The following is a 14,233-nucleotide window of genomic DNA, read 5'->3' on the forward strand; positions in this document are numbered from 1 at the left end:
AGAACAGCTGCGCCTAATGATCTGCCTGGTGAATGATTTATTAAATTAGACATAATACACTGCTTATTGGGTTGCTGCTGGACTTTTAAATGTCAATTAGCAGTGGTATGCATAAGGGTTCTGTCCTTCCACAGGATATAATACCTTATCCTATAGAAGGAGAACAATGCAAATGCATGGACGCAGTGAACACATTAAGAATGTGTTGAAATATATATGAGAAAATAGTTTTTCTGTATTCTTCATAACTAGGTAATTGTTTAGTAAAATCTCACGGATATTTAGTTGTTGGACACTGGATCCAGGGCATAAGATTATCCTGCAATTTATACTTCTGTCTATATGCTTTTAAGGTGCATCACAAAACAATATTGTTTACAATATTTTCATGCACATCCTCTAGTGTGTATGCACTATGGTGGTGATTCTGGTTGGTTTGCAAATTCTATAATAGAAAAAACCATGTGCACTGCAGGTGGGGCTGATGTAACATGTGCAGAGAGAGTTAGATTTGGGTGAGTTATTTTGTTTCTGTGCAGAGTAAATACTGGCTGCTTTATTCTTACACTGCAATTTAGATTTCAGTTTGAACACACCCCACCCAAATGTAATTCTCTCTGCACATGTTCCATCTGCCCTACCTGCAGTGCGCATGGTTTAGCCCAGGCCTGGCCAACCTGTGGCTCTCCAGATGTTGTCAAACTACAAACCCCATCATGCCTTGCCACAGTTTTTCTATAAGGGAGTGTTAAAACTGTGGCAAGGCATGTTGGGATTTGTAGTTTCACAACATCTGGAGAGCCACATGTTGGCCTGTCCTGGTTTAGCCCATTAGAGGCAGATTTTGCTTTTGCAAACCAACCAGAATCACCCCAATATCATCAAGCATTCCCCTGGATGTGGCCACTATATTTTGACCAGGCGTTCCAGTCAGTTCAAGTGAAACTGTTAGTGATATTGTATTTGCTCCGTTTGCATTGCAACGTAGTGTGTTCCAGACAAAGAAATGACTTGAATAAGTCTGGTTCCTTTTTCCACTATCAAGTTTCTAATATGTAAACATGCAGTCCATGCTTTCCTGACAGGATAGTCCATGAAACTGACTGACAGCTCTGTCATGTTTATGACACTTTCTTTTTTGGAGATTTGGTGTATTTTAAAACCACATATTAAATGAAAGGAAAGCATGACATGAATGTTTAGATGTATACATCCAGAACTTGGTTGTGGATGAATGACAATTTGTCTTATACAGTCCACACTATCAGTGCTTCAGGATTGTGTTCTGACATCAGAAGGAATCCCCATCAGTCCAGATTGCCCATACACCCTGGAGTGATGTTAATGAAGGAAACACTGTTCTGTGTTTCATTAACATGTATGGTATCGCTATTTGCAAGCGACTATCGGGCATGCACACAGTTATATGGGGCAATATGCCAATGTGATCTGCCAGATGGAACAGCATGTTTCTCATGGGTACCCAGCTTGAGAATGCCATTCAGAATTTGGTTAAGTAGGAAGGAACAGCTCTATTCCAGAGCTTGACCGTGGCAACTAATGGTATCTTTAGATGGCAGTAGCCTTTTTACTTTCTGCTGCCTGATTGCACGTGGTCACATGCACAGCTGACTGAAATAGAAAGTGAAATGATTGCGGTGATCGGTTTACTTGTACCGATCGCGATGATGGCAGCTATTGGAGACCCTGTCCCAGAGACTCAATACTAGTACATTTAGGCAAATAAATGTGACCCTAAATTATTTCACTTTTTTTATCCTATAGTTTTTAAACCTGCGAGCAGGGCCTGTTACCTCTTTACCTGATTAGTAATACCTATTCTTTTTTATTATTGCATTTGTTACTTTGCTTTAAATAGGTGGTGTTCAATAACTAAATGCTAAATAATAAGAAGAATGTTTAACATAAAGGCAGCACAGGTACAACAATGATTTTCCAGCACCTGATGGTCCGGAACCTCATTTAATCCTGACACATCAGGTGGTGGAGGAAGTTAAGATTCAGGGGGGTTTAGAGGTGCAGCAGGAGGGATTGAGTTGTGCTGCAGGTGGGGGAAGTGGCTCTGCTGGCAGGAGAAGTCAGTGTGGGAGAGGAGGAGGAAAAACAGCACTGTTAGCGGACATATAAATGCCATTATTTTCTTTCTATGGGAGTTTTTATTTGGGATATAGTTCTGGTAATCACAGATTTTCAATATTTAGGGGTCTTTTTATTATATTGTCTTTGTGCAATATTTATTCGGTGGCCAATTTAACAAGGGGCTATTGCAGCAGATATTAGAGATACGTGATACAATCCCTATCTTTAATCACCTGGTGTGGTCACATGAAGCTGTGCGTTACATGATCTGGTCGCAAATAATTGGCAGTTAAGTGGGTGAGGTTTGTGGAAGCTTTCTAAGCCTATTTGCCAATCTCCGATTCTCAGTTTGGCCCCAGTAACTAAGGCCATTTTAAATTCTAGGCTACAGTTTTGCAATTTTTTACGTAGAGGAATCCGATAGCCATGCGTTAAGCAAAATAAGCAAGGTCCAGACCTGAAATATAAATCGGATTAGCTTTCAGTTCAGTATTTATTCTTTCTTTTTTACTGGCTCTTATCGGAGCATGTGATAAAATTCCTTCTTACAGCAATATTTGGAGAAAGGAAATGATAGCTAAAGGGGCAACAATGCGGTTGATGATAAATAGGTCCTGCCAGGACTGCCAATGTAATGGTTATCATAAATGCCTTACAGCAGTGATGTCATAGGCTAGAGTCCCACTAATACACTAATTGCATGGAGTTTGTATATTCTCTCTGTGCTTGAGTGGGTTTGCGCCGGGTACTATGGTTCAATCCAAATTTATGCTGGTAGGTTAATTAGGTAACCACAAAATTAAACCTAGTGTGTAAGTATATTAGTGTACATGTGGTAGAGAATATAGATTGTAAGCTCCACTAGGGCAAAGACTGATGTGAATAGTCAAAATATTATCTGTAAGTATATGTGTACTATATAAATAATTGGCAATAATATTAGTAAAATCATAGTATGATCAGTTTACAACTCCACTATTACAATAACACACAGAAAAGAGAGAAAAGCACAAGTCACCATTTACTCCTTGAATGGTACCACAGCTTGTCCTATATCTTGTGCTACTAATAGAGTACATTTACCCCCCTGGATACGTTACACATTACTACCTGTGTAACCTGTATATCAGACATAGCTCCTCAGCATCTAACAACTGTGGCCTCCTTATGCAGATCTCTGTAACTACTGAACATAATGTTCTCCAGAAAGAGGTTCTGTGTTTGCAATAGAGATTGCTGCTACTGCACTCCTATACATTATGGAAAGCTAATTAATACCCTCCAGGGTTTGGTTTATGCAATGTGTTTCTTAGTAAATCTTACAACGCCCATGTAATGTAAGCCACATATATTATGTTTCCTCTGTGTACAATGTGGTAGGAGGATTACTTGAGCATCTGTGGACATATATCGGTAAGCCATAAACAGCAACCATATAGTACTGTGTGTGTGTGTGTATATAATAAATATATATATATATATATATATATATATATATATATATATATATATATATATAACGCAGACAATTAAATCTGGATAAGTAGAATTCGCTAATCTGAGCTTTACTTTAAAAATATGTTGTCTTCTATTTGATAATTGTTTGTAATTTGAATTAAAAAAAAAAATTTGTCTGTGCTCTATATGGCGTTTATTTACTAAAATGGGATGTTGCTATGGGAAACCAGTCAGATTCTCTTATCTTCTAGAAGGTGATAAATAAATAAGAAGTAGATTCTCATTGGTTGGCCATAGCAACATCCCATCTTTAATAAAGATCCCATTTTAGTAAATTAACTCCTATGTGTCTACTGTTTGGTGTTTATACTTGATATGAAAATATTCATTTTATTTTGCTTTTATAGGAAATAGCCCGTCATCTGCGGCCCAGGACCCTACGCGCACAGTTTGGGAAAACTAAAGTAAAGAATGCTGTCCATTGTACTGACCTTCCAGAAGACGCAGCGTTAGAGGTAATGTTCCATATATAATTATATAGATAGTCAGACCTGGATCCAAGAAACTATTATGTATATCTTTCTGTCCAGTGCTGGTACAGTGCCACAATTATTGCTCGCTCCTTTGCCATCTTTTAGAAGATGTCACCATTGATATGGTGCCGTCGGTAGCCTGGTACCAGTGGGAGATTTTGGGTGCAGGTTGTGCTGCTTGCATCCCCTTCTTTATAGATCTGCCAATGATCATACTGTATGCTAATTTTTTTACATAGTTTTCTTTTGTGTATAATCAAACCAGTGCATGTTTGAAACAAATCCATCTCCAGTTTCCACAATCTGGAAGCTGATTATTTTGATTGCACAGATGTATTCATTATTGTATGTCTATCAGCTAATAATAATTGTTGTAGATTGTTCACCCTGTGCCATTCCCAGTGTTCTCCAACCTGTATGTGAACTACTACATGGACGAGCATTGTGGAAACCAGCCTAACCATTCATTTGAGCAATTGCCAATTCTAGTCCAAGGGTCATGTTAAAAGATTGCACTTAATGAATGGGGCAACATTAACTTGTAAATACATACAATTTATTAGTACAAAAGGCCTTGTAGCATAGTTAAAAAGCCTCTATGGGGAGACAGTGGTGTGTCTGATGCTGCAATTGCCAGGGGTATGGCTACCCCATGCAGCAACACATTACCCTTTCTCTCGCAATATACTGATTACATTATCAAGACTGAGAGCTCTGTGACCAGGACAAATGCATTGCCGCAAAATGTATTGACCGCTAGGGTACCTGCCAAAAGCATCTCTTAGCATTAAACATACCTGGCAACACATAGGCAGATCCTGTTGTCAATGTTTAAAAATACATTTGCGGGGGCGTGGCCTAGCCGAGTTGGGAGAAGGACGCAGTTTCAGAGAGCTCCCACTCCCTATACTATTTAAAAAGCCTAATATTGCTCCTGGGGCACAAATCCCACACCTGCTACAGATCAACTGCCCCACTAACACCACCCGGAGTGAGGCTGTGTGTGCTGCGGAGCCGGGGGTAGGAGAAATCTTACCCCGCAGGTTGCGGCCCTCGCCTTGCTGGAAGCCGCGGCCTCAATTAGCTGCCTGTACCCGGAGACCGGGCTCCACGCCCGCATCGCGCTGAAGTTCGGGTTCCGGAGGAGACATTTCGTGCGGCCCCTACTGCTGGAGGTAAGCGGGGAGCGCCCCTGTCTCGCCGGGGGCTTCTGCTCTGCCCACCTGGCCGAAATTGAGAGGAGAGAGTCGGGAGTCTCCTCCGGCTCCAGCCGCGGCGGCCATATTGGATTCGGCTGTAACGCGGCTGCAGCTGTACGTCTCCTGCACAGCACAGCCATCCCTGCCTGCACCCACTAAAATCACTGGGGGGTGTACCCAGCCTTCTACATCCCAGGGGCATTGATCGCTCACACCTCTGCCTCATACTCCCACAGCCCAAATCCACCCCAATTCAGAGAGTTTAATGCTGAGTTGTCCTGCACTGTACAAAGCCATACTGTATACCACCACAGGGAGGTGGGCTGTGAGGGGCAGAATCAGTCCTGCTGCACCTGTACCCCAGCTTACTCCTGACACCCACTGGTTGGATATCATCTGTACAGGGGGTTAAAGCTGTGTGGTCCCGATATCCTTTCAAGCTTAGGGGATGCCCACCCTACACCCCCGCCAGGCACAGAACCAATGACAGAAGCTGCAGGCTGCCCAGCCAGACCTAGAGCTACCCTTGAGCCGAGAACCGTAGCCATCTCCCCTGAAAGCACAGGAGGCCCGTCTGTGTGTGCCCCACAAGATGATCATATGATGTATGGCCCCTAAAGGCCCCCACTCTACCCCTCGCATCACGATGCAGATGAAGAAGTAGCCCCAATCCCCCTATGAGCCTGAGATTCAGGTCCTGAGTCCACGGAGAGAGAGCATACAGCGTTCCCCGACCGCCTTTACTGAATTTGTGTCTGACGTCTAAGACGTGACCACTGGAAATGCCTCCCAAAAGACTCAAGACACCCAAACCGGTCTCCCAGGTCCCGTTTTTCAAGCCGTCCCCTAGAAGTCAGGGCAACAAAACGGAGGCCCCTTCCACGTCATCCTCCCCACCCAACCACATACCATCGCCAGACGCCCTACCATTCCCCCCCAGTTTCTCAACAAGAGCCCGCTAGCAGGCCAGAAGTGCCCGATGATGCGGCACTAACAGTGGGGACCCTCAAGCTACTGCTCAACCAAATGAAGGAGGAGGTGTCATCAGAAATTAGAACATCCCTACAGTCCTGCCAGCGCTCTATCGACGAACTGGGAGACCGCACAAATGCGCTAGAAACTAAAATGGGGGAAATTGTTGGCTCCCACAACACCCTTATAGACTCTCATTCGGCCCTGGAAGAGGAGGTGGTCGCCCTGCGGGAGAAACTGGTCAATATGGAAGATAGATCACGGAGGAATAACCTCAAAATACGTGGTATTCCAGAGAACATCTCCAACAGTAGCCTCCATGACTACGTCATCAACATCTTTAAAAAACTGTTACCCTCGGTGACCCCTGCTGACCTCTTGCTGGATCGCATACACAGGTTACCGAAGGCGAGGTCTGCCCCCGAGGGGGTCCCCAGAGACGTTCTGATGAGAGTGCACTTCTTCCATATAAAGGAAGCCCTCCTCAAAGCTGCAAGACCCTCTGCGGACACTGCTGCGGCCTTGGGGCCCCATCAGCTATTTGGAGACCTGTCAAGAGATACCCTTCTTAAAAGACGCTCCTTCCACCCGGTCACAACGGCCCTACGCAAAGCTAACATAATTTACAGATGGGGTTTCCCGACCCGTCTGTTAATACAACGGGAAGGATCCACAATCGCAGTTTCTTCGGTGGAGGATGGCTTGAAACTAGTGTCCAGATGGGGGCTGCAAGAAGCCTCCCCGGAAGCCTCCCCTAGCCGGCGACTTCAGCAGGACTGGTCGCTGGTTGAGTAGCTCCGGAATAGAACAGAGACCACACTCCACTACGTTGGACACTTTCCCCCCACCCACCCGCATCGGTCATAGACACTAGGCGGCAGAAAAGAGTTGAAGATATCGGTGGGAGGTGTCCACCCTAAACAGTTTGTTTAAATTTAATGGTTACTTAAGGTTGTTTGTGGGCCCCTATGGCCCTGCATAAGCTTGGTTTGGCAGACCCGTCGTGCTCTAACGCACTCTTCTATTTTATCTGGCACCATAGTTCGAAGGAGGTCGGACCACCCTTTTAGTTTTAGGTCCAGGGTCACTTTGAATGCACGTGACTCAGGCTCGTTGAAGTTTTCTTCTATGTCAAAGTAAAAATTTACACAGATCAGGGACTACTGATTGCTTCATTTTATCTAGGTTTGTTTTTGTTTTATATTTTTGGCGAGGGGTGACTGGGCCCAATCCCACTACCCCCAAGATACTCAACTCGGTTGAGGTGGCCTTGGACAGGCCCCTCACTACGACCCCACTTGGGGTCGCCTGCCTATTTCTTCTTGCTGTCTTTTCATCCCCCCCTTTCCCATCTCCACCCCATGTGTCTTACCCTCCTGTCTGTCCGTACAGAGTAGCTTATATTGTGATTGTGCCTTCTTATGCTAAAACTCATCTGGTTAGACGTGTATATATGCAAGTTTTAGATGCCCTATAAATGATTAATGTCTTATCTTTGAATGCTAAAGGTCTGAATTCGCCCCAAAAAAGGAAGGTAGCGCTGGATTACTTCCACAAGCAGAAAGCCCATCTCGTAGCCATACAGGAGACTCACTTTATTAAAACAGCACCACGCAGATTTTTTAACCACAGATTTCCCCAGTGCTATACAGCTAATGGCCCCCACAAAAAGGCAGGTGTCGCCATACTTGTGTCTGCTAACTGCTCCTTTAATGTGTCCTCCAAGCATATAGACCCGGAGGGTAGATTCTTAATATTAGTGGGTAATCTAGAAGGAGTCGAAACCACACTAGTCTCTTGTTACGCCCCTAACACCAGACAGATTACATTTATTAGATCGCTCTTCACCACTATACAGAAATGCGCCAAAGGCGCATTGTTGCTGCTAGGGGACTTCAATATGGTCCCTGACCCTATTATGGACAAGTCACATACCCCAGGACATAGAATAGCCCAGCCCCCGGCCCACTCTAAGAAATTTATGCAGCTCATTAAAGAATATGACCTGTATGATGCATGGCGCGCCAGACATCCGGGTGTGAGGGATTACACCTTTTTCTCTCACCCCCACAGGACATATTCGAGAATCGATCTTGCCATAGCCGACAAATGGACCTTAGCCTCCATCCGCAAAATTGACATACTCCCCATCACCTGGTCCGACCACTCCCCCCTACGTTTGAGGTGGGAACTGACCTCATTCAAGCCAACCCCGGGACCATGGCGCCTGGGCAGCTCCGCCCTGACTCAGATAGACTCTAAAAACTCCATTAGAGATGCCCTGTCCTTATATATCACCACCAACGACCCAGCCGACACCAGCATACTCACATACTGGTGCGCCTTGAAGGCTGTAGTGAGGGGTACGGCAATACAGGCTGCAGCCAGAGTGAAGAAAACGGAGGCAAGGGAGATGTTGGCGGCAGAGACAGAGCTGGTTATACTAGAAGTAGCCCATAAGAATAACCCCTCTGATGAGGCTATATATGCTGCACTCGCGCGAACTAGAGATAAGGTTAATGCGTCAGCTTTTAGTGAAGTACAAAAAAATATCTCCAAACTGAACCAGAGCTTCTACCTCTTTGGTGACAAGGCGGGAAGATTGCTCGCCAGGAAACTGAGAGGCAGAAGGACCAAGACAAGAATAGACCTTTTGATAAACGCTAGGGGAGCTAGGGTCACCGACCCCTTCCAAGTAGCAGACACTTTCGCAGAATACTATGCTAAACTGTATAACTTAAGAGAGGACCCACATTCTCCCCAGCCCTCGGATGCTGACATCACTTCTTTTCTGGACGAAATTGACCTCCCTGAGTTACAGTCCGAAGCCTGCCAAGCCCTTAACGCCCCCTGGTCCCTATCAGAAGTAGAGGATGCAATAGACGCCCTGCCAAACAACAAGGCCCCGGGTCCAGATGGGTACCCATCCAATTTCTACAAATGTTTTAAGTCTGAATTAGGTCCGATCCTACTGCAAGTCTTTAACAAAGCCTCTCAATCCGGGGAATTCCCTGGCGAAATGCTCGAGGCCAGGATAATCACGATCCCCAAACCTGGGAAGCCCACTACGGCGGTTCAGAACTACAGACCCATCGCCCTATTAAACACTGATTTGAAACTGTACGCAAAATTAATCGCTAATAGGCTGGCCCCGTTACTCCCCTCCCTGGTAAAGATTGACCAGGTGGGTTTTATACCGGGCAGGCAGGCTCCGGACAACACTCGGAGAGTACTAAATGTTGTTGAAGTATGTGAGCGTGTCCAGTCCCCGTTATTATTGCTTTCACTAGATGCCGAAAAGGCTTTCGACAGGTTGCATTGGGGATACCTGAGGGAGGTACTGGTTCGTTTTGGAATCAAAGGGAGAATGTTAGACTCGATACTTGCTCTCTACTCACACCCATCTGCGAGAGTGTTTGTGAACGGAACTATCTCTAGTAGCTTCCAGATAACAAACGGCACTAGACAGGGGTGCCCCTTATCCCCTTTAATATTCGTGTTAGCTATAGAGCCACTTGCAGAGAAGATCAGGTCGGATAGCCGAATAGAAGGTCCAGTCATAGGGAGAATTCTACACAAAATCTGTTTATTCGCTGACGACGTACTCCTTTGCCTCCAAAAGCTAAACACATCTTTGCCCGCGCTACATGAGATCCTAGAGGCGTACTCCGCAATTTCATATTATAAACTGAACACCACCAAGACAGAGGTCTTCCCTCTAAACATACCCGAGACAGAGTTGGCGCGCCTGAAAGACCAATATCGCTATGCATGGCAGGGAAGGGCGATTAAATACCTGGGAGTCTTAATATCTCGGGAAACTCACTTGATGGAGTGTAATTACCTGCCGCTGATTGTTGCATTCCAAAAACTAATAACGGAATGGTCCATGCACGAAATTTCGTGGATGGGCAGATTGGCAGCATCCAAAATGGTCCTCCTCCCGAAACTCCTCTATTTATTTCGGTCAATCCCCAGAAAACCTCCCAGGTCTTTGATGTGCAAAATCAATGCCATTTTTACAAAATACATTTGGAAGGGATCACGCCCCCGGGTGGCAAAAAAATATCTGGCCCTACCAAAGGCTCTAGGGGGGGGAGGTTTCCCGGATGTGGAAGTGTATCAGGCCGCGTGTCTATTGAGCCAGGCCGGGGATTGGTGCGACCCCAGATCCTCTAAACCGTGGGTGGTGGTGGAACGCTCGTTAGCCTCTAACATCCCGTTGGTGGACCTACTATGGGTCCCCCTGCGGGCTATCCAGAAAAAATCTGAGCTATGTTCAGCAACAAAGGCTACACTGGAGGTGTGGCACGGGGCACTCGCTAGTGTGGGTGGGCTAAGCCTGCCTAATGCGGCGGTCTCTCTGGAAGCCATTTCTAAACTCATCCCCAACCTAAATTTGAACCCGTGGAACATCGCAGGGATTTCCACTTTAGGCCAATTAATGCAAGGGGACTCATAGCTCAGATTTATAGCAGTTCTCCGATCTCCAAGCGAAGTACGGCCTGCCTAAGAGTGAGTTCTACAAGTACCTTCAAATCCGCCACTGGCTAGCGGCTAACAGAGAGGGCCCAGCACCAATGGTGCCTGCTCCCAAAGTCCTCACCTCCAGACTAAATAGCAAATCGCAAAAAGGGGGTATCACACGATGGTACAACTACCTCATCTCCGTAACAAAAAAAGGGAAGCTACCGGCTCAGATCAAGTGGGAGACGGACCTCAATATTTCTCTTAATGAGGAAGTTTGGGATACTATTTTCCACTCAGGATTTAAAATGTCTAAATGCATTCAACATACGGAAATGTTCCTTAAAATCTGTTATAGATCATACTTCACTCCGACTAGACTACATGCCATTTGGCCAAATGTCTCACCCCTATGCTGGAGGAAGTGTGGCTATGTGGGCACATTACTACATATATTTTGGCAGTGCCCCTTTCTGGCCCCCTTCTGGTCGGAGGTGTCCTCGCTGGCTAATGATGTCCTTAGACTCTAGGTCCACCTGACCCCAGTGTTGGCCCTTCTCCACTATTCCGAAACACTTTCAGGAGATGACCTATATATACTGAGGCACATCCTAATAGCCGCCAAGGCAGTCATTGGGCGTTTGTGGAAGTCGATGGGGGTGCCCCTGGCTGGCCAAGTAGTTAGCAAGGTACATAGCCACTTTCTATATGAGACAACGAACGCTAAGTACTCCTCATCAAGGGCATCGATCCACTTGAAATGGCTCAAATGGGCAGAATTTAGAGAAGCGCAGGGCCTCACCCTAACCAGAATTGATATATGGGACAGAAACACCTTGACATCTCCCCAGCATTCGTAAGAATAATGGCCAATACTTGAATATCAGTCACCTTTTACATACTGCTGCATGTACATCCCCCCTCTCCCCATGTCTTTTTCTCCCTAATGTGTCTCTGCAAAACTGTCCGTGTTCTGTCCACTTTCCTGTTTCCTCTACATCTCAGTCTATCTGCTCTCTTTCTCTTCCTATCCTAATTTCTCAAGTAAAACTCAGGTCAACTCCCTGCGCAGGTTTAAACTCCTTTGTTTCCCAAAATACCATTTGCCATATGTGTTTTGTGATTTGCTATGTATATACAATATGTTAAATGGCCTTTTGTTGTTAATACCAAATCCGTGTAAGAATTAACTACTTGACCTAATAAAAATCTATTATGGAAAAAAAAAAATACATTTGCATTTTTCGCTAGACAATATAGAATTGACCACAATTACAGTATCACTGTCCTATTTGGCTACACGTAACTGTCAATATTGGATAAGAACCCTTGATCTTGTATTATGCCCTGGCCCTTGTCAGAGATACAACACCTGATCAGAGCTTAACAGATTTTGTTCATGTAAGACTCTACCGTGCCACTCTTTCCCTTTACACTTGGCCTTGTGGAGAAGTTACCCAAAGAAACCATTTAGCTTTGAGGTAGCAATTATTATCAAGTACATTAAAATATAAAGTAAAAGCTGATTGGTTGGTATGGGAAACTTCTCTTCAATAGATCTATAGTAAAAGAAAGAGCACCCCAAAAGGTTGATGGCAGAAACTGTTGACGTGTACAAAATGCCGACAAAATGGGCAAAAGGTTGACATAAAACTTTTGGTATCATTTTTTATGTTTATGCAAATGTGGAAATAGTCACCCTTGCGGGCTCGCCATGGTTTGGGCACAGGTCTACGATTACCTTTTGTAGTCCACGTGGGCAGTAGCGTGAAAATACTTTCGCAAACCTCCCCTCCAGTGGGACACTACTGCCCACTGATAAGGGACAGGTGGACTGTGCCCGAGAAGCATGAAGGTTGGGGGATTATATTGTATTCCCTAGGGCCGCCGCGTGAGAGTGTATAGCGCGTACACACTGGACAATTTTGTTATGGTTCACCTCTGAATACAAATTGCCCAAGACAGCGTTCAGTTTGTACCCAATTTAAGAGATAAAGCCGATATCTAATCGCGTTAGATTAGATTCAAGCCAACGTGCTCACAGGGTGGGAGCTTGTGCTAGTTTGTATGCACAGAAACAAACTAATTAACTTTTACTTTCTTTTTTTTTTCAATAAAATTGATTATACTGTATGATTTTTTAATATGGTGATTTAAAAGGCGGTTAGTTGCATTAGCTGAAAAGCTATATAAGCACTCTGCTTTAGGCTTGTACCATTCCATTAGGATTAGTTCTAAGAATATCTGTATATTGCTTTCAAGGTTATTGTGTCCTTGTAACCATAGTGTGAAGATTTCAGCGCACTAGTGTAATGCACTGTGCTTGTAAACAACTTGTATTTTATCCGATGCTGGAACTAATGTGGGTTTAAGGAGTGCAGCCAGCATGCAGCAGCATCACTAGAATATACTTTTCGTCAATAGTTTTTATTACAATTTTAAAGGGGGGGAAAGAAGAAAAACAAGGGCTGAAAAAAAGAATGGGGTGGGGGCATAATTTGTTTTTACCTCATTCCAAGTCTCCGAGTGCCACTTCATCACTCTGCATATATATGGCGGCACTCAGAACAAAGAGACTAGGCTGTGCTTATACCAATATTTCTGAGCCAATAGGCTCCTTTATCAAGGTGCAGGAAGATTAAACAAATAGTGCATACATACCGATATAAGTACCCTGCTGGACCGTTCGCATCTCCCCCCCGCCGGCGGCCAATGATGACATGCGTGTCTGTTGCCAAGCAGACAACAACTGCGGCCCCTCTAGCGACGGTAAACACATTAAGTGAAACAAGACACAAATCATAATAACATACAAATATCAACCAACAATATAAAAAGAAAGAACACTATAGGCTGAGCACACCTCTTGTACAAATATCATAAAAATTCATAACTGTATATTTCTTCCAAAAATATATATATACCGAATCTCACTGCAGATCGGGTACCTTATTATAATAATGTGACAGGCACTAACCAATTAAACATCTGCTGCTCATATATCATATCAACATCACCAACTTGCAATAAACTGTCATAACGACACATTCACAGAAAGCAAGGGAAACCCAGGTTTTCATTTAGGCCGCGGGGCGTTAGTGTATACAGCCGAGATATCCACTGGCTCTCCATTTGGAGCAACCGAAGAGATCGATCATGGTCAATGATTTGGTAGCGAAGGGAAGTAAAACTGTGGTGGGCTTTGGCTGTTCACTGCGACCTGTCTGGATGGCTGCCTTAATGGAGGAGTGCAGCTGCTCCCTCCTTAAAAGCCCTGTCTGTCTTGCTGACATAGGGGGTTATTCTGATTCACTCGGAAAGCCACAATCACTCTCTAATGGACAACACCACATGCACTGCAGGTGGGGCTCAGTAAGATGTGCAGAGAGAGAGAGAGAGTTACATTTGGGTGGGGGGTGTATCTATCAGTATTACTCACCTGAAGTTGAAATAGACCCTTGAACTGAATCTGTTAAACTGTTTAATGTATTACAGGCATATCTG

The 14,233-nt window shown here is 44.7% G+C and overlaps 1 protein-coding gene across 1 annotated transcript in view; it reads left to right on the forward strand.

Moving 5' to 3' along the window:
* Positions 1-14,233, forward strand: part of NME7 (NME/NM23 family member 7) — a 154,482-nt gene that overhangs the window by 131,973 nt on the left and 8,276 nt on the right. Inside the window, exon 11 of the mRNA XM_083172687.1 lies at positions 3,966-4,073. Within this exon, the coding sequence (XP_083028813.1) occupies positions 3,966-4,073 (108 nt within the window). The remainder of the gene's footprint in view (positions 1-3,965; positions 4,074-14,233) is intronic.

This window comes from Crinia signifera, chromosome 2, assembly GCF_055691185.1.
Source record: "Crinia signifera chromosome 2, ASM5569118v1, whole genome shotgun sequence".
NCBI classification, from domain to species: domain Eukaryota; kingdom Metazoa; phylum Chordata; class Amphibia; order Anura; family Myobatrachidae; genus Crinia; species Crinia signifera.